General features: G+C 33.7%; 1 protein-coding gene across 25 annotated transcripts in view; it reads right to left on the bottom strand.

Moving 5' to 3' along the window:
- Positions 1-27,953, bottom strand: part of BAZ2B (bromodomain adjacent to zinc finger domain 2B) — a 386,914-nt gene that overhangs the window by 66,067 nt on the left and 292,894 nt on the right. For 14 of the 25 annotated variants that reach the window (XM_073807661.1, XM_073807659.1, XM_073807676.1 and 11 more), the window contains 9 exons: positions 27,660-27,761; positions 17,546-17,756; positions 11,595-11,687; positions 11,418-11,479; positions 6,613-6,678; positions 4,861-4,926; positions 3,399-3,443; positions 3,147-3,179; positions 1,852-1,917 (listed from right to left, as the gene is read on the bottom strand). In XM_073807661.1, the coding sequence (XP_073663762.1) occupies positions 1,852-1,917; positions 3,147-3,179; positions 3,399-3,443; positions 4,861-4,926; positions 6,613-6,678; positions 11,418-11,479; positions 11,595-11,687; positions 17,546-17,756; positions 27,660-27,761 (744 nt within the window). The remainder of the gene's footprint in view (positions 1-1,851; positions 1,918-3,146; positions 3,180-3,398; positions 3,444-4,860; positions 4,927-6,612; positions 6,679-11,417; positions 11,480-11,594; positions 11,688-17,545; positions 17,757-27,659; positions 27,762-27,953) is intronic. The other 11 variants (XM_033860125.2, XM_033860126.2, XM_073807674.1 and 8 more) reach the window with 5 other exon arrangements.

The raw sequence follows: 27,953 nt of genomic DNA, 5'->3' as shown, positions 1-27,953 counted from the left end.
TGAGAGATTCTTAGAAGATTTCATTTGAATTATCTTCATTTATCCCATGGTTGCTACCTTCCACTCAATGCAGATCTTACTCACCTCTCTTCAGCAGCTTTTCTTACTCTCCTCCCAGGCCACAGAGCAAATATAAAAAAACCAGTGAGAGAGGACATGACTTTTGGGCCTTTTGGGTACCTCTTAACCTGAGCATTCACTCCCTCGGATGATCTTATCCTTACTATTCTCTTGGGTGTCCCCTTCTACCAAATCCTAGTACGCCTGGAGATAATGCTCTTGGTTATTTTCATTATTCTGCCTTTCTTTAGCTTTCCTCTCCAAGAGGAAAAATCAGAATAACAAGCCCTGGTTCTTCTTGGTCCTTCTGGTAAGAGGAATACCTGGCAGGGAAGAACTTGACTCTTGAGGGATATTCCAGGTCTTTTCCCTGAGTTACTCCCTCAGTTCCCATCTCTCCAGATAGGAGAATATTAGGTCGAGCTTTTAGAATTTTAATTAATCCCCTTCCCTACTCTTCCCGCCACTGCATTCAGAAGGGAACAGAGTTCGCAGCCATGCCCAATCCTGGAATCTGTCACCTCTCTCTCTTTCCCTGCCTGTCATTTTTCAGAGATTGTGGTTATAAATCCATGTGTAGATTCCCTTGTTGTGTTAGGTGTAGAGGGTGTCAGTGGCCCTGGATAATTAACAAGTAAGGAAAAAACACCTACATAGTAATAAATAACTTATTGTGATAAGTAAGTAGGCACTATGTAGTGCCAGGCACCATTCCAAGAACTTTACACATACGCTCATATAGACACACACCCATTTAATCATAACTACAAACCCTATGAAATAGGAATTAGTATCATCTCCATTTTACAGATGAAAAACCTGAATCGCAGAGCGGTTAAATAACTTGCCCAAGGTCATATAGCTGGAATGTATGAAATTAGAATTCAAATCCTGATCATTTGGTTACAATGTCCAGGTTCCTAAACAATACACATACTGTGCCTTCATATCAGAAATCTGTAATGAGAGTTTAAGCCACAGCTGAGGCTAAAAAACTGAAATATAGGGCACTCAACTTCTAGACCAAATAGTCTCATTTTCATTAATTATTATTTATTAAATGCTTATCCCACTTGATAATCTTATAATCCTACCAGAATCATTTTCTCAATTTTAAAGAAGAAATAACCTGATGAGCTTAAAGCAAGTTGGTTTAGAGCCAGCATAGGTATTTGAGTCTCTGAAACTCCAAAGCCCTGGTTATAATGGCCATACCTCTATTCAACTGTTTTAATTCAGAATGCATTCCTTTGTAACATTTTTTAACCTTTAAGTAATTTCTATTAACATCCATATAAGTTCATTTTGACTTATTGCAATAATTTTCTTATTCTGAAGTATATGGTAAAAGTCTATTTCAAAGATAGTACTTAGGCCTAATTTTACACATAGAATGCTAAAGAGTAATTCTGAGGGCAGAAGTCCATGGCTGAACTGACTGATGTTTGAATTAGGACACATAGGACTTGTCTAGGCATGCCTGTAATTTTGTGAAACTCTGGTCACAGTAAGAAGAATTCATTTTATCCAAATGAATGCCATTCACTATATTTTAAAAAGGTAATTAAAATCTCAGCCAAGAAAATTAACTCATACATTGGAATCCATCCTATGGATTCTTTTATGTTCTAACACTTGGTTACTATCTCTAACCTTTCGTTTGCTTATGTATGAGAGTCGGTAAATCATGACAATCCCTACTCCAAAAAATCTATACTTAGAAGAGCCAATGTTTTAAGAAAAAATATTAATTTATGACAAGATAATATTTTTCCAGAAACATACACTTACTTCTGCTTTTTTACGCGCTTCCATAGCTTTCATAAGCATCATATGTTGTCTCCTTCTCTCTCGTTCCTATTAGGCCAGATAAAATTAGGAATATAACTCAACCATAGTTAATAGTTTGATTTTCAAATGGAAAAACAAAACAAAACAGAACAAAAAAACTCGGTATAGCATGTTTAGCATTTATAGACAAGTCACAGTAAATACTAAATATAAGACAAGAATGGCCAGTCTGTGCATGTTTTAGTTCAGGTTTAGAAAGCAAATACAAGAACAATCAAAAGCAAAAAGGTAAAGCAATGAACATGGAGACAGTGTAAACAGAAGCATACAAGGTTTACTTATGGTCAGTTGTGATGCTCCTTCAAAAGCTGGCAGAACAAAAAGCATAATGGTTGGCTGGAACAGGTCAGTTACCTTACATCTGCTATTAGAAAAACCACAAATATGTACTACAGCCAATTAAACCAAAGGTTGTGCTGTTCTTAAATTTTTAGATCAGGTAGAAATTGATTTATATTCACTTTCACTTCATGGTTTTAGAATTAGTTATTTTTATTTCAAGTACACTATCATTTTGTAAATCCAATAAGCCACCGACAAATTAGAAAGTTTTTTTCAAGCTGTTATAGGCATGATTCATATAACAACATCAATGAAATGGGATATTCCTGTTTACTGATGTCTGCCACTTGATGCACTATTTAAAGCCACAAAAGCTGCACCATGGGCTCGTAAGTGGAATCTAAAAGGCACAGTATGAAAATAAGGTAAGCATTAGCTTACTTCGATAGTCTCATTTTACTTTAAAATAAAGAAGTCACATAGCTATAGTACTGAATCATTCTTTTTGATTAAATATACGTGGTTCCCCCAAAGGGATATTTCTAAAAATTTCTAAAATTTGTCCATAAAACCAGAATATATTTCATATTCTCTCATCAACCTAACTCAAAATTCCCATTGTATTCAATGGCAGTTTTGCATCTAGAATGATGGGAGAATATGGGTCATAGTCATATCTAATTGGACAGTGATCCAACTTTCACTGTGACATCAGTAACGTAAACTTTTAGACAGCAGCCTTATATAAGGCCTGCCCAATTCAATTGAAAATCTTGGAAATGTACCATATTTCTTTATAGACAGACAAGCAGATGTATGCAATGCACTGTGCTGTAAAGCCATGCAGCAGTATGTAATATGACAGCAGCCAGTGCTACACTTTATGCATTGCTATGACAACCATATCACAACCAAATCACAATGCGGTGTTAGATGTACAGAAATAAACATACCCATACCATATCTAGTCTATGCCTCTCCAACTCCTGGTAGAAAGAGTTGGCACAACATTATGAAACAGAAATCACAGAGTCATGAAACCAATTTTTAACCCCCCGAAAGACACCAATCCCAAAACCAGGAATTTAAGCAGGAATTATACTGGAACTTTTAAAGAAAATATCTTGAAGATTTTTCCAAAAATAGATTTAAGAAAAATTATAAAATGTACATTTCGACAACTGTATAACTATGTGTCTACAGACCTGATGCTTTAGAAGAACAGCTTGTTGTCTTCTCATTTCTTTTTCCTTAAAAATAAGAAACTTTTAAGATGGATTTTTAGGGAAAATTTAGAACATGCAACAAGTATTAAAAGTTCCTTTTCTGAGATTCTATAGTCTTCCATTAGGTTGAACCATATGAAACTGCAAACATCCAATAATTTTTTACTTATATAGTGGCAACTTCATATGGTTCTACCTAATATATAAAAACTGTAGGACAGGAGCAAGGATCCTTATTCAGTAGACATTTAGAGTTAAAATTCAGTGACCTAATAGTAAACACACTTCAATGACCCATTCACTGAACTGACTAGCTAGATAGACAGAGCATATCAGATACAACTGGCACTAAAAAAAAAAAAAAAAAAAAAAAAAAAAGAAAACATAATGAAGCAACCCTCAAATCTAGCTAATTAAAACTCTCTCCACTCTGAATATAAATCCCTAAATACACTCTGGGATTAACAGCATCTATATCATTTCCATCACTGTGTAGGAATGAAAGTGACAAGAGAAAAGGAATCAGCTGGAGATTTTTATGCCCACCTATGATTGAGGGCACCATCCCAAAGGGGTAGGGCTTAATCCAAACAGTTCTGGGAATGTCACCAATTTGAATCTTTTTATAAAGATAAAATACGGATTAATTAATATTAAGGCAGCCATTTTGAAAAGGAGTAGAAATTTAAAGAACAAAGTAAGAGAGTCTATGTAGAAAAAGGTAACAAACAGTTCCCTGGTTTTATAAGATATAGCTGTAGTGGCTGTTTCTTGAACCAGTAGGACCACATGGCTGCCCAATTTCAGTAAATAACTATCAGAAAAAATGGAAGGTAGGGGTGTAATGTGTGTCGGGGTGGAGGCTGGTGGGGGAGTGAGGGTCCAACTCTCTTATGTTTCACGCCAGAAAATCAAAACCAAAACATCCCCAAACAACACATCAAGTTACAATATGTAACAATGGCTACTTTTATTATTGGTAAATTATAGCTGATAAAGTTAGGTTTTTGTTTCTGTAGGCTTTTCACTTTTTAATAGCTAAAACAGTTATTAGACATTAACAAAGAGAACGTTATAATCTAAGGAGAGAATCGGATTTGGAACACATTTTGAAACTTAAACATAAATGATACAAAATAGCTCTGGGGAGATCTTATCCATCAAAACTATATACAGGTATTATGCAATAGTTTGCATTTCTGATTTGGTCTGCTATTTAAAGAGCTCAAAGTATCACATATAACCTGTATAACGAAATATAAAAATATACATACAATATACATACAATAAAAACACACACTATACACATGTTTTATCTGTGCTAAACATTTTTTTAGATAGTCATTTTGAGGAGGGCTTTTTTTTAATACAATTGATACTGGTATAATATCATACAGTTTTTATTTTTGAAAAATGAAAACTGATTCTCATCTAAACTAACCTTTATTCGTTTCTCGGCCTCCAATAATTTGGCATTTGCTGCTTCTTCCTTCTTTTTCTTTTTTGCCTGTGCATGCAAAACAGGTCTCAAAGTCATGCAACAGCACCACTGCAACTTGAAAGTAATCTATGACTTGAAAATGGAGCTACATGCCTCACAGGTACAAAACAACATGGAACATATATGTAAACAATTACACATTTTCCCACAGTTAATATTGTACTTAACATACTAATTTCATTTCTAATGTATAGATTAGCATTAAGATATAAAAAATTCTTAAATTCATAAGCGTATGTCAGCTTTTCTTGACTTCTTCAAACTCTATTAAAAGTCTGAAATAATTGAGTGTTTATTATTTTACATTAAAACTTAATCACAGAAAAAATTTTATGTAATTTTTCCTTTTTTTTCTGATTTTTAAAAGTAAAAAATGATCATAAAAAATTTAGAAGATGGGATAGATTTTAACTGATAATAAAAGTTACTTAAATAATAAATCAGTAACACATTTAAAAATGAACATGTCTATTTGGATTTTTTTAATACTTGAAATTTGAGATAAAGTAATCCATTACTCAGCTGATATAAATGAAACACATTAAATCTGATTTTCTCTAGCTGTATATTGTGATTAAATTCAAGGTTTTTTAAAAAGATAGAATGGAAACTTATAATCTTTCATGAAGTACATTTTGAATATCAAGGTCATGATACCAAATCTGAGCGTCATAATGTTAAAGTCATTAATTATCTAGTAGTTTGATAACTATCCAGTAGCTATTGTTAATTTACTTGAAGGTAGGAGTACTTTTGATTTGGATTTTTTAAATTAATTTGAAATGGATAAGGAAACATGTGTATATTTCTAGAAGGAATAATCATGTAACATAGAACACTTCAGCTATTTGACACCCTCAGGGAATAAATCGTTTATACCAAGAGTTTCCTGAATAGCTGGGAGGTTATAGCAATTCTGAACATTAAAAGTTTATTTTCACTATTTTGGATGGAAATAGTTTTGAGATATATACTGCTTAGACACACTACGCTAAATATAATTTGGCTTTTTCTTGATGACTTGGGGCAATTATTCTGAACATCAGTTATTATACTGTACAGTTCCACAGAGTAATGCCTTTCAGCTGCTAAGGTGTTGAAAATTGCTTGCTATTCAACTAAAAGATTACAGACTCTTGGTAGGCTTTTGAATTCCTATACATGCTGGTTGGAGTTTTTCTGTATTTTCCCTTGCTATCTTGTGGCTATTATTTTACTGATTCCAATATATGTCCTCTAGTCCTATTCCATCAGCTTGTGGGGAAGCAGGGTATATTAGAAGCCAAAAAAACAAGCTGATTAAACTGTCTCTACGTTTAAAATTTACTTTCACTCTTGTAATGTTTTATTTCTAAATTAAAAGTAAATATCTGACTATAAGTCCTAATGAGTTTTCTAAAAGTAAAGAACACGAGTTTCAGCACATGAACCTTATGACACCTATACTGGCTGTTCAGAGGTTTCCCTGTTTTCTTCTTCTCTTTTGTCTTATTTCCTGGGTTGTTAGGATTAGATGAGTCTGCTAAATAAGGATCAGATAAGGTCTTACTCTATGCATTATGTTTAAAGAGAGTTTCTGATGGACATATTAATTTGTATAAGTGACAGAATATGTAGGTAAGATTTTTATTTTGGGAGACTTTAAAATATATGACTATATTACTTTAATCATATCACATTTAAGAATTCTACCTCTAGAATTTGCTGGGCTCGAAGCTCTTTTTCCATTCTGATTTGTTGTATTCTCTTAATTTTTTCCTGTAGAAAAAATTATAATAATTTAAGATAATAAAATAAACTAAATATCTAGGTGAAAAGTATTTAAGTCAAATCAAATAAGTTAAGATATAAATACAGAGTTACCAAAGGTTGCCCATGGTGGATGTAAAACTTGTTTAGTTTAACATCATATATAAGTTCATGTCAAATTAATATGACTTTATAAAATTTCTCAAAACAATTTGTAAAATACAAATGCTAAATATGTATACAGAAACTACATAAACTAAACTCATTTAGCCTGTGAATTTTTATAAGTATCTGCAGTTACAATTATACTTAGTTTTAAATAAAAACAGGACAGAAAAGTAGAAAAATAATGTATCAGGAGTGAGAAAACCTAAGGCTAGTCCTGAGTTACTGTCATTCATACGATGATCTTGAGCAAAGAATAACTACTCTTGTATAAAACGGGGAGAGGTGTTTGCCCTCTCTCACTATGTCATGAATAAATTAAAAATGCTTAAAAAAGTGTGTGGCAGGGGCTTCCCTGGTGGCACACTGGTTAAGAATCCGCCTGCCAATGCAGGGGACCCGGGTTCGAGCCCTGGTCTGGGAAGACCCCCACATGCCGCAGAGCAGCTAAGCCCGTGTGCCATAACTACTGAGCCTGCGCTCTAGAGTCTGCGAGCCACAACTACTGAGGCCCGCGTGCCTAGAGCCCGTGCTCCGCAATGAGAGAAGCCACTGCAATGAGAAGCCCGTGCACTGCAACGGAAAGTAGCCCCCGCTCACCGCAACTAGAGAAAGCCCGCGGGCAGCAACGAAGACCCACCGCAGCCAAAATAAATAAATTTATAATAAAAAAAAAAGTGTGTGGTGCCACACAACTGTAATCGATTATCATTAACAATTTCCATACTATAATTTCTTACTTCACATGATAATATTACATTGCTTTTTTTTTTTTTTTCTTTTTTTGCGGTACGCGGGCCTCTCACCGTTGTGGCCTCTCCCATTGCGGAGCACAGGCTCCGGACGCGCAGGCTCAGCGGCCATGGCTCACGGGCCCAGCCGCTCCGCGGCATGTGGGATCTTCGCGGACCGGGGCACGAAGCCGTGTCCCTTGCATCGGCAGGCGGACTCTCAACCACTGTGCCACCAGGGAAGCCCTACATTGCTTTTAACTACTACAATAAGCCAAATTCAGAAATAATCTGTAATATTATTTTTAAAAGGCTTAATTACAATTGAACATTCTAGAGAATGATTCCAATGGCATAATTGGTGTTCACATTGTCTAAATTTAATGTACTAGTTATTGTTTTAGAATTCAGTGATTAAAGTTTGATAAAACTTTACATTTTGATTTAAAAACATTATCTCATATGCTATCAGCACAATGTTAACAATTTCATGTTCAGAAACCCCTTTGAAAGTCCCAAACTGGTACTCAATAATAATATGTTTGCCCCCAAACACCCCAATTTTCCTACTAGCAAATTGCATTTCTCGTAGGATTTCCAGAGCGAACACATTTTATACTGCTTAATGTTATAATACCTGTTCCAATTTCCAGATGCTAGCTGTACCTTTGCAAGCTATACTTTAACGTTTTTAAACATTTCTTTTTATGTACACTGATGTTATTGATCTCAATATATACATACATAGACATACATAGACATATATATACACACACACATATATATGGTAGTGGTGTCATTAGCATTAGTAGAGATAAACATTATTTATAAGTTATTATAATACAGATTCACTTTATAATATTGGGTATCCAACCCCTCAACTGGGCACTCTACATAAAATATCTTATTGATCATGAAAAGAGTTGAAATTATCTTCTTTTTACCTAATAGAAAGCTAAAGTTCCTAGAGAGTAAATATTTTGCCTTAAATCAAATAGTAAATACAGAGCCTTGGTCACATTCCAATGCTTTTGTTCCTTCTGCTTCATAATAATGCTTCTGTAAGCTTCCAGAATATTGTCTTGAGGACTACCTGGTGATACTGGCCTACTAGGTGGAAAAAATAATCCAGAAGCACATGCTACTATTTTATTCTAGATCTAAAGCTGACTTTAAAATAGGCATTATGTAACTGACTATGTGAGTAGACCTAAGCTATACTTTGATTCACTTTGTTGGCAATAAGGAATAAGTCAGATTGTATTCTGAAACTAGCCTCAGATAAATATCTTGACAAAACTCTACGATCAGCTCATTTGTATTAACGTTGCTGAAACGTTGGTACTCCAATGCTTTTTTATTTTTTAACATCTTTATTGGAGTATAATTGCTTTACAATGGTGTGCTAGTTTCTGCTTTATAACAAAGTGTATCAGCTATACAGATACATATATCCCCATATCTCCTCCCTCTTGCGTCTCCCTCCCACACTCCCTATCCCACCCCTCTAGGTGGTCACAAAGCACAGAGCTGAGCTCCCTGTGCTATGCGGCTGATTGTTTGATGAGCAGCAAAAACCATGTATATTTAGGTTGTAGCCACTTCAAGACTTTAGGGTCACAAAGCTGAATTTAAAGTGCTGATAAGATTTGATGGATCTCTAGCCATTAGGAAATAGGATGAGCTATAAAAAGGTATAATATTTAGAAACAATAGTATTTCACTTGAAAATGAAACATAAACTTATTTTTATATATATGTGATATACAGTAAATATTTATATTTTAACAAAGGCATTCATTAGACCAGATATTTATAAGTCAATCTTACAGTGTCTTTAGCAGTGACAATTAACAAACTATTTGGAATTAACAAACTAAAGGAATTCAAGTTTACTGCTGACTACTTTAAATTACGGTAAAAGAGTTTAGTATGCAGTTTGGTGTTTTATATCATCTTTTAAAAAGTGAGCATTTGCTTTGTGCCAGGCACTGTTGCATGTACTTTACATTTATCACCTCATTTAATCTTCAGATAATGCAGTTATTTTCTTTCACAGTGGAGGAAACAGAGACTTAGAGGTTGAGAAATTCATCTAAGGTTACAAAATTCTTAAGTAGCAGAGCCCATATTCAACTCTTACAGTCTGCCTGACTGTAAACTAAATTCTGAATCCCAATTCCTTATCAACTCTTTCTAATCATACTGCTTTAGTCAATACTGGAAAGAACCTTCGAGACAGCCACATCAAATCCAATCCAAGCCGTTTATTTAGCAGCTATTTATATAATAACACAATTGGCTTCATTTCATACTCAGAAATAACTACTTGCCATTTAAAAATTTTTTAAAGAATATTAGTTCTCCCCATTTCCTTTCTGCTTTAATGATTACAGTGAATATATGGAGATGGGAGAGTAGTGTACACATTCCCATCTTCAATAAAGTTGAATATCTTGTCATATAATACTTTACCTGTAAGAATTTTAAAATTACTTTATTTACCTATACTTAATTTTGAAAACTACACACAGGAGAGGTACTGTAGATATACAACAGAATGCTGCTGAAATGATGCTTTTTTCATTGTTTGCACTGTAGTTGGCTCTCCTTATCTGCAGGTTCTGTATCCATGGACTCTACCAACCATGGATCAAAGCTAAATTAGAAAAAAAATTTTTCAGGAAGTTCCTAAAAGCAAAACTTGAATTTGCCCCATGCTGGCAACTATTTACATAGCCTTCACATTGTATTAGGTATTACAAATAATCAAGAGATGATTTAAAGTATACAGGAAGATGTGCATAGGTTATATGCAAATACTACACCATTTTACATAAGGGACTTGCATCTGTGGATTTTGGTATCCATGGGGGTCCTGGAACCGATCCCTTGTGGATACTGAGAGACGACTGCAGTAATTTTTTAGTAATTCTGAAAGCAATCACAAGCAATGGAGGCAAACCTTATTCTATATAACTTGAATTTAATTTTTTACTAGTATTTTACATGTTTTAGGACAACAACTTTTCTTATTAAAATTTGAATATTTAAGGAATATCCTTCATTTACTAATACATTAATTTAAAAAGTTTGAAAGTTATTCATGATGTCAACTTATATTCAAAGTCTATCAGGATATTAAAAGTACTTATACAAAATTTACTGTTTGGTAAGCAATTTTTTTTTTTTTTTTTTTTTTGCAGTACGCGGGCCTCTCACTGTTGTGGCCTCTCCCGTTGTGGAGCACGGGCTCCGGTGGTAATCAATTCTTAGAAAAACTTGGAAGTAGAAGACTTCGCTTTAAAATGAGGTGAATTTAGGGACTTCCCTGGTGGCCCAGTGGTTAAGAATCCACCTGCCAATGCAGGGGACACAGGTTCGAGCCCTGGTCCGGGAACTTCCCACATGCCACGGAACAACTAAGCCTGTGCACCACAACTACTGAGCCCGTGCTCTAGAGCCCACGGGCCACAACTACTGAGTCCACGTGCCACAACTACTGGAGCCCGTGCTCTGCAACAAGAGAAGCCACCGCAGTGAGAAGCCCGCGCACCGCAGTGAAGAACAGCCCCCGCTTGCCGCAGCTAGAGAAAGCCTGTGTGCAGCAAGGAAGAGCCAATGCAGCCAAAAATAAATAAATAAATAAAAATAATAAAAGTAAAATAAAATAAAATGAGGTGAATTTTAACTAATGAAAGAGGACAACTTTCTAAATAAGATACATAACATTAATGTGAAATACAGTTATTTCAGAAATCAAAATGAAAATAATGTACACAGAGAAAGATACAGATAGATCCCCAAAACAATGCCTGTGTTTTAAAAATCAGTTCCAATGAATAAACATACCTGTTGTTTCATAATCTTTATCTGTTCTTTTTGCTTTCGCTTCTCCTCAGCAGCCATTATTGCTATGATGAAAAATCAAGGCACAGATATCATCAGAAAAGGAACAAAGAAGAGATGCCTCTTATGAATTACCCAATCCTCACTCTTCAAGTTTAGGCTACCATTTAAATCACCCACCTCGTTGTTTTTTAGCTTCTTTGGCAACCCGAGCCTGTTCCTGCTTTTGCAGTTTTCTCAAAAGCTTTATTTGTGCTGCTTGCCTGGCTATTTCTGAAAAATACAAAATTTCAAGGAATGTTATTAACAACTTTACATAACTGCTAACCTAAAAACAATACCTGTGAAACTGGTATCATCATGAAGGACATAATTTTTAAGAAAATTGCCAAACATTAGATACCAAGTAGGAGAACCTCAGAAAATGTCATGTTCATTTCCCCTAGAAATTGCCAAACTATTTCATCGAATATGATCCCATATACATAAGAAAAATGATGCCTCTCTTACTCCTCATGGCAAAGGCTAATATAAGTACATTTTTTTTCACATTTCATGTAATCCTCACTTAGTATGAAAGTACCTGCTAATATGTAAAAAAAAGTGATTCAGCTTCAGTCTTAAAAATAACAAAATACATAAAAAAAAGAAAGAGAACCCAAAATAGAACAAAGCCCCCAAACTTAGCATTTCAGTCCGCTATATAAATGGTAAAATTTTTGAATCCATTGATATTTTCATTTATGAAGGAAAGCGACTACATCTCCTAAATAAAGAGTACAGAATGTCAATGAGTTTTAAGGACAACCTCGTTCTCATACTTTTTAAGGACAAATGTATGAAACTGGGATAGACTGACATAATTAATGGTCCCAAGTCTTCATTCCTTGACTATCCATGCCATTTGTAATGTGACTTTGCGGTCCCCTCTCATCAAGACATGCATGGAATATATCTTCTTGTTCCTTGATTTTGTGTTCAGCCATGTGATCTTCTTTGGCCAATGGGATGTAAACAGTGTGATGCAAGTAGAAGTCTGAAAGTATACCTGTACTCTTTCTACTCTTTTTACTCTTGTGCCTTGCCCTTTACTATGAGTACAAGTTCGGGCTAGGCTGCCTGAGGTTGGGACACATGGAGGCGGCTGACTCCACTAATGTGAAAAAGCCCAGCCAAGATCAGCAGAGATGCCTAACTGCCTAACTTGCCACCAGCTCATTCCATCCGCACAAATAGGTAATGCTTAGAGTTGTACACCACTGAGGTTTTGTGGTTGGCCTTAATGTGGCAATAGGTAGCTGATACAGAAAAGCATGTAACGTTACACATTTTTCTGCTGGCAAACTTGATCAAAATACTGCTAACTATAAAAGTGGTGTATCATTCATAAAATCATTTTAGAAAATACCACTTTACATTAGACATTGTTTTCAACTTTGTAGCAGGTGAAGAATTTTAAGAAACTTATATTCACTGATAATGAATATGATTAGGTAATCACTTGAGCTCTACTCATAACCTCCACCATTTATTGAACTGTTGTATTAAATTTACATGATCTTGTTTAATTTTCATAACAACCTTATGAGATAGGCAACATTATGCCCAGCTTACAAATGAAATAAACTAAGGCTCCCAGAAGTTAAAGAGCAAAGCTAAGATACACACCCAGGACTTTCTGACTTCACAGTCTATATGTTAACTACTTCTAAAACCCTTAGAGAAATTTAAATGCCTTCAGATTTTAGAAAGAAACTTAACCCTATGTCCTTGTAACAGCTGAGGTGTAGTTGGTTACTACGGTTGATTTCCTATCATGAAGACTTAAAAAAAGGGGAGGGGATATAAGAAGGTTTGATTTTATCTAGGAAACTTGAAGTGTTAATAAAAGATGAAACAGAAGCTGATACTAAAGTATACCTCCAATCTTCCAATAATTTTCAGTATTAAGTTTTAAGCATCATCAAAAATTTCTGAGCCGCATAAAAAGGATTCTCCTGTTCACGAAATACTCTGGGAAATAAAAATGTATCAACTGGCCTGCAGAGTTAGCAAGCTCTGATAATAATACACCTGTAGGACACTGTTCTCATCTATGATAGATCCAGGTAAACATTATTTTTTAACATATAAGAATTGAAGGCTTTCACTGAACTCTGATGTAAAGACCTAAATCTGCCTTAAAATGTAAAGGGTTGCTAAGTGGTTAAAAAAAAATTTCCTAGAAAAGGTGGCATAAGTATGATGCTTTGTTCCAAGCTAAACTGATGCTTTCTAATAGAAGTTTGGCTTATAATAAAGAAACTTTTATCACATATATTGGCGTATTTTTTTGTATATGAATGTATCAGTCAATTTCAAACTCCACACAAGTTCACAGTAATTTTCATGTTTAAACTCCTGGAAAAAAAAAAACATTAAAAAGCTCAACTCATATCTTTTCACTTTAGCAAGGAAGATACAATTTGGATTAATCTCTTAAAATTTATATAGCTTAACTTTCACGTTACGAACAGTTGGAGAAAACATGAAAAAAAAATGTTAAAAGAAATTAGAGACACTATGGAGGAAGGAGAATGAGCTAGAGACCAAGAAAATTCACTCAGGCTCTGAGGAATAAACTGCTCCCAATATCTTCTCATTTATTTGGTTTATGGTTGCTGAATATATTATTATTATTTTTTAAGATGTTGGGGGTAGGAGTTTATTAATTAATTTATTTATTTTTGCTGTGTTGAGTCTTCGTTTCTGTGCGAGGGCTTTCTCTAGTTGTGGCAAGCGGGGGCCACTCTTCATCGCGGTGCGCGGGCCTCTCACTATCGCGGCCTCTCTTGTGGCGGAGCACAGGCTTCAGACGCGCAGGCTCAGTAGTTGTGGCTCACAGGCCCAGTTGCCCCGCGGCATGTGGGATCTTCCCAGACCAGGGCTCGAACCCGTGTCCCCTGCATTAGCAGGCAGAGTCTCAACCACTGCACCATCAGGGAAGCCCTGAATATATTATTATTGTAATGAGCATTTGAAATATTAATTTGAAAACTACCTTTCATGGTTGAAGAATTTGTCTCTTTAAATTTCAAAGGTAAAAATTTATTTTGAAATAAAGTTTAGTTTCACTTAGAATTAGGGATATTTTACATATACCACACTTCTTTGATTCTAAGATGCATTTTTACACATGTCTAAAATCAGAGTGTGTGTAGAAATTGGCAGCTCTTTTCTTCCTTAGTGGAACATCTTAAAATACTGGGGCATTGCACAGACTAGGGCATCTCAGATCCTACAATGTATGAAATGCACAAGTGTTACTCGGTATCTCAGAAAATCTGAGATATGAATGGTATTGGCCAATTAAGAAGCAGGTTTATTTAGATAGGTTAAAAGGTTTTTTCATATTCAAACTTTGTCAGATTCTTATTTGTATTCCCTGAGAAATTAGAGACCTCTCAGTTCACAATGCTTGAAAGTACATTCAAAGTTTGCATTTATTTTACTGTTCTGAATCTTTCTTCAAATTAAGTCCAGTTGTTCAGCCTAGTTGAGTCCTTGTACGATGATAATATATAACAGAAACTTATAGAATCCCCTTGGATAACCCCCTCAAACTGTTAATGTAGAAACCTTTTAGAAATAAAAGGGGTGATAGTGATTCATTGCTATTTTCTTTCTTCCCAAGAAAAAAAAAATACATATTATACCACAGTTGCTTGTACATATTAATAATTATTATTTATCTAATGTTAAATATTTAACATTTATATACATGCGAGAAAGAACATATATATACAGTAAGGTCAAATGTAAAATAATTTGCAAAATGCAACATAATACAACAAGGGAAAAGTATGTAACGGAATACAAACCAATTTGAAATCTAGAGGGAGAAAAAACCTTGAGTAAAAGTTGAATAATCAACTTCTATTTTGTAAAAATTTAGTTACTTTTGCAAATATAAAGTTGCCATTTTGGATACTAAGTATTAATGCTATTTGTATAAGATATGCAAAACATGCATGAAGAGCCCAGACTTTGGACATCAGTTAATTTCAAGCTTTCTTATTTTACGCAAACAATGCACATTCCCCACTATTATACATTCTTTAGAAGAGCCAGTGGTTTATTGACAATACTAACTTTAAAAACTCATCATGTATGGCTGTATCTGTTAATATATTAACTTATTTTTAACCTTCACTAATAACTCTTCAAGGGAGATAAACGTCTTAATAGAAACCAAACAGAATAACTTTTAAAAATATTTTAAAAACATACTAAGACAGAGAAAAACTTATACAACATTAAGTTACATAGCAGGCAATTAACTTACATGCCACTGGTGGAAGTATGAACTGGTGCCAACTTTTTGGAGATAATATTTGCCTGCTATTTACCAAAATTGAAAACGCACACACCCTTTGATTCAGAGATTCTATCTCTAGGATTTTATACTATACATAGCCACACCTGTAGAAGGATGTGAAGATATGTGTAATATGTACTACTGCAGCACTGTTTGTGATAGCGAATGTCAGGAATAGCTAGAACAGTCACCAAAAGGAGACTAATTTAATGAAGTGTGGTAGAATCATACACAGTATCACTCACTATTCAGCCATTAAAAGCATAAGGTTGATTTTTAAGTGCTGATACAGAAAGATGTTCAAGATAAATTAAGTGGAAAAAAAGCCAAGCTGAATAGTATGTACACTATAAGCCATTTATTTTAGAAATCAAAAAGGATATATATGTAATACAACATATTGTATATGCATATGTATATATATGAGTGTTTGAAGGCATGTGCTATAGGAGTTTATGTACAGTTTATGTATACGAGTCTCTGATAGCCTAACAAAAAACTGTTAATAATGATTCCACTCATGAATATCTTTTACAGAAAGTTTTCTGTTCTATGAGCTTTTGTCATAGATATTTGTTTCATAACAAAAACAAAGGAGCTACAAAGAAGTCAACATTATGATGTTGTTTACAATAAACAAATAAGTCAGGCTTTTCCCCCAGAGAGAACCTATGAGAAGTAAAATCCTGTTAGTCTTCTAAGTTAGTTCTTATTGTTGAACTTTTATTTTACATTGATATATATGTTTATATATATGCTTGTGAATATAAGACACGAACACATATACTGATATATATTCAGATAGCCTTCACAAGAAGCCCTTCCCTTCACAAGAAGAGTCTTCCCAGTTGTAACTAGTAACTCAAACTCAGGGCAGGACTGTTTTATTTATGCCAGCTTTTTCTGTGTCAGACATAGCCTGGGAACTTAATGTTAACAATTTATGTATGCTTTTTTTTTTTTTTTTTTTGCGGTACGCGGGCCTCTCACTGTTGTGGCCTCTCCCGTTGTGGAGCACAGGCTCCGGACGCGCAGGCTCAGCGGCCATGGCTCACGGGCCTAGCCGCTCCGCGGCATGTGGGATCTTTCCGGACCAGGGCACGAACCCGTGTCCCCTGCATCGGCAGGCAGACTCTCAACCACTGTGCCACCAGGGAAGCGCTATGTACACTTTTGAGTCATAAATACATTTGAGGTTATTATGAGCACTTTGTGCTTGACAGTGATACTTTCTGATGGTCTTAAAATAAATATCTGTGAATTAAATCTATTACTTGGGCATTTTGAAAATATCTGTAATATGTGCATACTACAGAAGAACCCAAAGACTGGGGTTACTTACCAGTAATTGGAGTTCTCTGACTGAAAATTTACTCCACAGATCCACATATTTTGGAGTTATCCCCTTGTACCACCTCAAGGAATCGGGAGCTGTTAAAATGAGAATTTCCAGAAGGTTGGCACAACCTTAAGGCATGTGCCGAGTGCTGGTAGATGCCCTTTCAGTGCAAGCCTTCAAAGCTTATCACCCACCTTTGTAGTTCTCAACACACAGGGTCTGCTGTGTTTATGAATATGGCTCTTGAAAGGAGCTTACCTAATCAAAGAACTCCAGTTACCAGTGGGACTCCTTATTTTCTCATTTTTATTCTAACACAAATATCTACTTTTTAGAAATTGAGAGCAGTGTTAATCTTTCATCAGTCAAAAATATAAGAAATATTTACACTTTTTAATATGACTATTACAGTGTCAGATACGTTCTGTTTCTTACCTTGAGCTTGCAGTTTTCTTAGTAACTTGGCATCTGTGTTATCTAGAAATTCAGCACTGCCAACATTTGGAGGCCGACCCTTCCGACATCTCATCCTGGATTCCTCTCTTGCTCGCTGTCTATCTGGATTTGGTGGTCTTCCTCTACGACACTCCATTGCCCTGATACGGGGAATGACATCCTCTTCTTTCAAAAGACACCACTGCATTCCCTTTTAATTAACATTTTATAGAAATAAAGATTACAAACGAAATAAACACAAGTGATCAATATGTCAGAAAATTCTAGGCAAATTCACAGATATTTTGAAATTTATAAAGCTGGTACAAACTTTAGGAATTTTATTTTTTTAATTAAATTTATATTTATAATTATTCATGGACCTGGCATCGTTTTGATATTCTTAATGAATTCAACTTTAAACACAAAGAGATTTATATCTGTATCTATAAACATATAAATAGATATATATTTTTAAATAACCATTTCTGAACTACAATGACCATAAAGTTGGCAGATATTTGAAAATTAGTTGTGTGATGACACCTCTGTGGATTGTTCTCATGGGTTAACAGTTAAACCAAACATTAAACTATCCAAATAATAGATGAAAGTTCTCTTTATAGAAATATTAGAGCTAATAAATCAAGATGGAATGTAAGAGTTAGAATATCAGCATCTTGCAATACCTGATGAATTAATGAGTCTAAGCACTGAACTTGAATGGTTGCCAATCACCAAAAAGAGAGACAACCAGACAGACATTAGCCTCCTGATGGAGGTTCACTCGATCACCTATAAATTAGTCTTGTCCCCTACAAAATGAAATCAAATCTAGATTAGACTTAATTACTATAACTTCACAGGAAAAACTGGGTGAGAAGTGTATGGTTAACTACACAGCAAAATCCAGTCGAGGAAATACTACAAATTTCTTCAACAGTTTCTTCAACAAATAAATTTCAAGAGGTAAAAAAACCTGTGGGACAATTAAAGGAGCCTTAAAAGATGTACCAAACAATCCCAAAGTGTGGAGCTTACCTAGATATTGATTCAAATACACGAACTGTTCAGAAACTTTTGACAGTTAAGGGAAACTGAAAATTTGAACAATGACTATTATTTGATGATATCAAGGAACTATTAAAGTGTCATAATGGTACCATGGTACCCTTGTAGACAACAAGAGTCCTTATCTTTTAGAGATATGAACGAAACATTTATAGAGGAAATAACATGTATATTATTTGCTTCAACAAATTATGGAAGAGGAGAAGTGGATGGGGGTATATGTAAAATAATATTGGCCACATGATAATTTCTACAGCCAATGATGAATATATGGTGTATAATTGAGATTTCCCATTATAAGTCTCCTGATGGAAACACATTCACCAGCATAATGCTAGTGTATTATAGGAATAATCCTGTTCAGTGTATAGATACCATAGTGTCTGGTTTTCATTATCCTTCATATGTCATTCAAAACAAATATATTATTTGTTTGTGATGAGCTGCTTTTCTCTTAAAAAATACATTATTATATTACCTTACTTATTTTCCAAATCAACATGTTCAAATACAGAAAAGGCACCCTCTTAAAATAATCCTTCTAATATAATTGTTTTCTTATTTCTTTTTTTAAAGAGATAATTCCTTTAGTGTGACATTTAAGAAAATGTTTTAAACATGCTTTTTTTCTTAAAAGAATCTCAAACTAGGAATTTAGCTTGAACCACTATGGGCAATTCTGCAACCAAAAATAATCAAAAGTTCTTGAGGTATACTTTATGCCATGATACCTAACTTGGGGCAAGGAGACTATGAATATCTCATTCAATGGGTACGAAAAACACAAATACCACTCCTGCTACCACTACGGATGATGGTTACATCCCACATTCCAAGCACTCTGCTTAGTTCCAGGCATTTTGATTACATTATGTACTTTAATCTTCACAACAGTACTATCTAATACGGTGGATTTTACTGTACCTACTTTACAACTGAGAGAATTCAGGCCCAGTTGAATAATTTCCTAAGGTAAGGAGGCAATAAGGAACAGAACTATGATTTGAACCCAACTGTCTCACTCTCAAACCTGTGCTCTTAACCACTACATGTACTTAACTGATGTCACAAAGATGTTCTTATACTTGATAAATGACTGATCACAATATTCAGCCATGAAAGCACAGCCAAGGTTATGGCAAGGCAAGATTGTGGCAGAAAAAAATTAATGCGTATAACCCATATATGTTTAAAATAATATCTATACTAATTCTTTTCAGTAATTGCCAGGTTAAAAATAATTTTACAAATTAATTCTGAGGAAAGTAAGAATTTTTTTGGCTGAGATTTCAATGAAGTCAACAGAAACAGTAGTTGTACCAACTGCATTTTCATGCCATAAACCACTAAGAAGGAAGCCATCGAAACATTTTTATGTTCACCAATATGGGAAGCTTTTGATTAGTTCAGGCTTTCATTTTTCTATTATGCTCTTAGGCACCAAGGCAGCATGCATCACATAAATTGAAAAATATAAAAGTGACATTCGTGACACTTGAAGTAGAAGACAAAGACTAATAAAGGAGTCTGTAAAGGAATCTGCATTCAGTTTTTAAAGTACCTTATTAATAATAAAATCAACTTTTAGCCAAGATTTGAAGGGTTTCATCAATTTATTTTTTTATTCAGTTATAATTTTACAGTTATGTTTTATTCAGCTAGGAAAATATACCTGCCTGTGTCAAAAAAGGAATAGAATATGTTGGTGCCCCAAACTGGTAACATTATAGCGACATTATCATTTACATTTTTGCCCTTGGCATTTATAAAGTAAATGCTTTCTAAGGGAGTTGCATATATTGGACTACATATAATGTCTTTTGACTCCTGGATTTTAGAAAATGAGAAATGGATTGTTAGGAATCTGAAGCTTACATTACAGCTTTAATTCACTGAGTAGCCAAGATAACCGTGGGTAAGGAAAAAAAAGAAGCATTTTTCTTAATAAACTTTTCCTTAGGAAAAGCAAATACAATTTACATCACTTGATTCATATGCTATAAATTTTTTGAAATTATTCATCAAAAGAGTAAATTTATTACTTTTTTTCTTAATTTTTAAAACTAAGATAGTAAATGGTTCCTGAAAATAATCTTTCTTGACTAAGATTTAAAAGATATGGATAAAAAGAAAATAGATATTCAACATGATGGAGATGATGGCAGATTAAGTCTCTTATACCATTATAATTCCACTTTCAAGAGTTACTAATTTAAAGCCTTAGCAATAACATACTTCTGTAAATACTACGAAGAGAAGGAAAAAAGGGCTTATGTTTTATTTCAGAAGACTGAACAAAATAATTAAGGTTAAGTGAATGAGATAACTACATTATATACTATACACTCTAATGCATTATACAAGACTACACTGTAAGACTGTAATGTATAATAGAAATAGTTTCCAACTACTTGAACATTTGTTGAAGTACCTACTCTGTATCGGCATAACATTTTCTAAAGGTAAACTAGACAGAGTTCTCTCCCCCAAATGACCAACATTTTTAACTAGGACCCGAGGCTCCAGCTATTCTAATGCAGGTGATTCAAGGACCACACCCTCAGCAGTAATGAATTTGAAAAAGTTTAGAGGTTGGGACAGTAAGTTGCCTCAATTGTCCACTTAAAAAATAATGATGGTCTAGATTAGGACCTGAGAATCAGAGTGGAAAGGAAAGTGAATACTTTAGTCTTTTTCTGGAGGGAGAACTTCCTGGATGTGAAGGAGAGAAGTCTGAATGGAGACCAGAAAGGTCTGGAGAAATACTTGAGAAAACTGGCAAATAAATTTATTGCTTTCAGGTATTTTATACTTTAAAGACAAAATGGAGCTTTAAAGAAAACATTTGAAATGAGTTAGTTTTTAAATGTTTTCTGTATTCAGAAATTCAAAAAAGATGCTAAGAAATTTAACTTAAATAGGATTTTCTATTTCAACCTTTCTATTATTCTTCATAAATGATACTCTGAACATCTCATGAGCAACTGCTTTGTTTTCACCTTATGTTATGGACACTGAATTGTCTAGTTCAGGAGATATTTGACAGTCCTAACTCTTACATTTCACTGATAACTAAAGTCAATTTGTGGCTTACCAGAAACATGTTTAGGTCTTAAACGGAGGTGTTATCAAGTCTCACTCCTGCTTCAATTTTATACTCTAGCTTATCTTTATTTTTCTTTTGTTGCTCCCATTTTGCTTGATTTTGTATACTTGAAGGTTTATTTATTTTGGGGGGAAAGCAGTATATAAGTAAAGTAAACCAGTCCACCAAAAACCAATTCACTGAATGATCTATTTACCAAGTTACTGTGGTTTTTTATTTTTTGTTTTTTTAAGTTTTAGTATCACCAAGACTTTGCTGCAGCAATTTCACCAGGGATTTGCAGTCCTGGGCCACTAAGTGTCAATGCCCTCATTAATATTTGAGATGCCTACTACTTCTAGAACGCTCAATGTTATATAAGCGAATAGATGATCTTTACTCATAGTTTTCTGGATCAGGACCTCTATCTATCCCAGTCTTTGACTCTGATAGAAAAATAGCTGTGATGAATGTTTTAAATCTGGCTTAAGGCATTGGTCTGACAATTTTAGGTCTGTTGGTCATTGAGTGAAGGATCATTTACCGAATTGATTTCTGGCTAAATAATTTTCAGTAAATTTAACCACGGTTCAAGTAAACAAAGATAATTGTTTTCTACTACTTTTCTCTTTTAAGTGTAATTTCAGAATCTTTTACTTCCTGATACTTAGTTTATTAAAAAACTTTAGAATGTCACACCTAAAAGGGAACTGATCTTAAAGACCTCCTATAATATATATACTTCACATTACAGATGAGGAAATTAAGGCCTAGAAAAGTAGGATTCCGTTTTTCAAAGTAACATAGGATGCTGAATTACCCTGCTAGGAGTCTAAGAAAAATCTTAGGGCACAAGCAAAGCAAGGACATCAAATATTTTTCACAGGACTTGACATTCCATATTTTAAGAAAAACATTAAAGTTATTTTCATGAGAAAAATCAGAATTTTGTTGGATTTCCTTACACCTAATTCACAGTTTAGTATTATGTCTATTTTTAGCTACTTTGTGGTGCCAGAGGTAGGTAGTGAGAGCTTTATATACCATAAACTTTACAGCATTAGGGATTCTTAATCTTAATAATAAACTATATTAATATCATATACTGAATAGCACTTTAAAGATGTGAAAGAGTAAGAATAGTTATCTATGCTGGGAGATGGTTGTCACCTATTAAAAACAGTTGAGGAAGATGTGGTTTGATACAATTGTTTCCATAACACTGACTATGATTTCCAGGGACAGTAGGTTACCCTCAAAGACTTAGGACTGTCAGATATCTCCTTAGCGCTACTCTTGGATTCTTACAGTTGGCTTCCTAGTAGAGGCCTTTGCCTAGCCATCAAAAATCCTACCTGGTAGATTAGTGACATAAATTTCCAGAGTTTTGGACTTCTGGTACTGATCTTTCGTGTTCTCAGGGTCCATATATGCCCACAGCTGTGTTGCATTCGGTATGACAGTTAACAGTAGAGTTGAATTAGAACCCTGGGTGTTGACTCCCAATCGTTTGTTCTTTACTTATTTGAAATAATTACCGGCATTACAGTCTTGCCACAGACTGCGTGTTGACTGCTTTATTGTGAAGTCTCCCCTTATTCCTTATTAACAAAACCCTGATTTTAGCTGAAAAGCATTGTGCTTAGTGTTTTATCTTCCCCAGACAACAAGCTTCTCTAAACCAATGATCATAACTTCTATTTCTTTTGTACTCTGCAGTTTCTCCATGAACATTAGTTTTTCCTCAGAGTCAGGCTTTCAAGTTCATTTCTGTAGTGAAATGTGTTCACAATTTCCTTTATGGAAAATGCCTTTAGGGAAAATTTATTTGGGAAGAAATACCTGGAACATTAAGTATTTGCCACAAATATCAACTGATTAAATGACTAAGAACAAAAGGCTCTTTTCAGTAAGAACTATAGATGTTTTTCTTTTCTCGTGGCATTATGCCATTAAAAAAATATCTTAAAAAATACATCTCAAATAGAGAGAGCAACGTTTTTTTCCTAAGTCACTTTTAATTATTCCTTCTTTGCAGCTTTCCTTTTCTTTGCTTTTTTGGCATGAATGCAGCAGACATTCATTGACCTTTGCTTGTTAACTTCCTGGTTGAAAAAAATAAACTTAATTGTTATATTTATGCTTAGACGTTTTGTTCTCTACCATTCACACACAAAAAATCCTTCCCAAATTAGATTATCATATATTTCAAAATAATCTTTGCCATTAACAATTCATTTTGAAACCTTCATATATCGCTAACAAAAATGTGAATACTTTTTACCTTTTTACCTAAGTATCATATTTAGGAAAATAAAAATAACCCTATTTTATATTTACCAAAATCTGCCTAGCTCAACCACACTTTCTATTATTCTGACACTCAAAAACAAAATAAAATGAAAACAATGATAAACATTAGGTTCAACTAGTTCTTTATAATGTGATGGAGAAGTCTGTAAGAAATATATTTACCTTATTGCCTTTTCAAAGGGGTTTCACTGATTAAAATAGTTAAAAGAATTTCAGTAAGAAGGTAGCCAGCCAGTATATCACGTGATTATAAAGAGTGCCATGGTTCATTTTGTTCCATGAAATCTATCATCCTTAAAATCATGATTTTTATAGAAGCCAGGAGGAAGTGTTTGGTATCTAAGGATCAGTAGATACTAACCAGTAGATGATTTTGCAAATCTCTTACCACATTTGTAGACTGAAATAAATAAAATTGATAATGGATAAAGGCTCCCCGAACCCCAATTTCTTGTGTCAACCCTATCTTATTTAATTAAGGACTTCTCTTTTTAATTTTTTTAAAGTTAATCATTAGATTTTTGTCCTTTAGTTGATGAATTTACTAAATTTCAATAAATATGAACTCTCATACCTCTCATCTTACTGTACTGCACATAAAATTAGTCAATACTTTCAACAAATGTTTGCTGTTAATAAATATATATATAGTCACTGTCTTAAGCTCAGAAATACCTTGAGTCAAAAATGATTAACATATAAAATAACCACGGTTCTCTACTGCAGATATTATCTTCTAACAGAAATTACCATTTCCTAAATTTCATCTGTAAAATATAGAGCTTTGGAATACCATTGCTGCAATTTTTTGAAATACTCTGAATGAAATTAGAACTTAGAGAACTACTATTGGTTGTTTTTGGTTTTTTTTGGTAAGTTTTAAGAGAAAAAAGAAAAATATGATGGAGAAAATTACATTTTCCAATGCAAATGTTTTATTAGGAGAGTGATTAAGAATACTAATGAATTTACAAATACAGCATTTCATTTGCTATCAAACACCAAAAATAAATATATGAAACTTGGAAAACTGTAGCGGTAACACTTAAAATCGTTATGTAAAATCTCCATGCATTTGGAAAACTGCATGCTCAGCTTTATTGGATTACAAGGGGTAGATGCAATTATTTTTTAAATAGGAAATTGTTTTTCATACTATATACGTAATACAAGCACAATTTAGAAATTATGAAACATGCAAGAACATAGGAAAAAAAAGTTCCACTGTACCACCAATCATTACATCCATCACTAAAATTTTGGTACATTTCCTTTCAGTCTTTCAATATGCATAGTGTTGTTTTTCAATATACGTACAGCCATCATACCATTTATACAATTTGTATAGAGGCAGACCTATTGTAAACATATACAGATCATCACTGCTTGGTAATGGTGTCTTTATCCCAAATTATATTTTATATCTTCTACAAAATTTAAGCCAATCAAAGTTATTACACATGACAGTTACTCTACCAAAAATATGTAATCTTTGCTCATTTTCATAGAAAATTGTAAGTATATACATTTCTAATTAACTATATGCTTATACATATTGATCATACAATAAAAAAGTATATGGTTCTTCAACTATATGCATCTCTAATTAATTAACTAAATGTTGTTTTGATTACTCACCTTTAATTGTTGTTCTCTAAAAGTATCCTGAAATGAATTCAACTTACTCTTATTTTTTAACCAAGAGAAGTACAGTCAAAATTGCTAATATTTTCCCTTAGTAGTCTGCTGAAATGTTGGCAGCTTAACACATTCTGGATTTAGTAATTCATCATATTTCCTTGATTGGAATTGATCTCTCAACAAGACAATATGCTTTGGAAAACACTGATTATGTTTAATAAAAAGTGAATGGATGTCAAAGAACAATCTGTTCTGCCTAATAAGGCTTTATAGACTGAGTCTAATTATCACTGATAAAAAACTAAAAGTCCTTTACGTATTGGACAGCAATTAGCTTTCCTCTCAGAATAAAATTCTATTGAACTTAAAAACATAAAGATATCTTTAGCATATTTAAATGAAACAAGTAAGGTTATGATAACATGGAAATCAAAAGATTTAAAAAATGAGAATTTTTAAATAAAATTATTATTGCCTTCTAATATGTTTTGTGACTTAAAAACTGATTTAGTATATATGGAGTGCGTAAAATAACACTGTGGTTCACTAAAATTCCGAGAATCTGTTTGGTGACAAATTTAGTCCAAGTTAGACACATTTTTAAGTTTAGAAAAGAAAAATCCTAGAATATATTTCCATAAATAAGTTAAACCTCAGATGAATATATTTTGGCATTTTAGAATTACGGGTAAAGAAACAAGTGGATGTGGACATAAAAAGTCATGGACAACAATGGAAAATAGGTTACACAATGAATGCAAAAGAACACTTGTTAGAAATTTTGAGTTCAATTATGTCTCTGCCTGGTTGAGGTTGTGTAATCTTGGAAAACTCCCTTAATCTTTGAGCTCTCAAAATGAACTTCCTGCAGAATTAGGAAGGCCTCTTCTATTTCTATAACTGTAAAATTAAAGGGTAAATAGTATGGAAAAGCCTGTCTATTCACAACAGAAAATATTAATTGCCAGAAAAAATCTTTCTGTGCATTATAATGGGCCAAAAGAGAGAAAGGTTCAATCAAGAAAGAAAATAACAACTTCAGTTGGTTGAGCATTTTAACCTTTTGAAACATTGTCATGCGTATGATCTCATTTTAACCTCTCCATAATCCTATGAGGCAGAAGTAAAATTATGATTGTCTCTATTCTGCAGATAAAGAAACTGAAGAAAAAGTGGGCATTATTTTGTTGTTTGAAATCACAAAACTATTTCATGGGTTAACAAGAATCTAGGTCTCCTTAGTCCGTAGCTATGACCTCTTTCAATGGAGCTAATAAAGTTAAAGGGAATAATAAGCATATGTAGCTGAATCTAAGTAAGGAACAAAGGCAAACCATTAAAGGACACATATAGGAAACAAGGTTTCAGTGGTAAGTTCTTTGCGCTGATCGGTGAGGTTGTGTACTTAATCCTCAAACTCAAAGGGAGCTGTGGTCATTATTTCAGAAATGTGTATAATTATTTAAAAATTCAATTTCTGCAAAAAGCAGAAATTTCACTCATTTAATATTATGGAATTCCCCCTACCCCCATCAAAAATTATCAGACTTGTGACAATGAATCATGTAGTATGGCATAATCAAATGGACAAGATCCTTCCAAAAACGAAGGCATATTTATCCTCTCTTGGACTGACTTATAAACAACATGTTTTTTCCTATTCAAATTAATTTTCAAAAAACTGTTTACCTTTCAGGGAATTAAGGTTTTCCTATATTTCTCATGAACATACAGATTCTTTTATACCTGTATAAACTGTAAAATTAATGACAGAACTAACAAACAGGAAAAACTTTACTTAAGAAATTTGAAAAAAATGTCAAAGCTCCTCGTTACTGAAATATAGTAAATTGAGGTCTTGTGAGTGTTTACCACAAAGGTATATGTATAGCTACACGAGTTAACTAACAAAAGGCAATGCTCCAGAGTGTAGTGAAATTTACTTCATTTAGGTTATGTTACTACTTTTTGGTTCAAAGACTGTACTTTTTAAAAAGTGGATACCTGCGGTCCATCTCTGGCTTCATAGAAGTCACCCAATCTTATTTTTGCACTGAAGCTGAAATTGTCCCTTGAGATATCCATTATTCCATTTCTGCTGAGATACTGAAAAAATCACATATTTTTCCACTTCAGGTTTTAATAATTACAACCCAGCTCTGATGTATAGCTATCTTCAGGACACTACTGTTTTGCATATTCTATCAAGGGGCTATGGATTTACAGGAGATCAATTTAGGTTAAGCACATTCATTAGTCCCATACAAGAGAATATTTTGTATCAAGGAACTTTATCTG

The sequence above is a fragment of the Tursiops truncatus genome, chromosome 7, assembly GCF_011762595.2.
Source record: "Tursiops truncatus isolate mTurTru1 chromosome 7, mTurTru1.mat.Y, whole genome shotgun sequence".
Classification (NCBI taxonomy): domain Eukaryota; kingdom Metazoa; phylum Chordata; class Mammalia; order Artiodactyla; family Delphinidae; genus Tursiops; species Tursiops truncatus.
The sequence above is the reverse complement of the archived record's forward strand: the minus strand, read 5'-3'. Positions and strand labels throughout refer to the sequence as shown.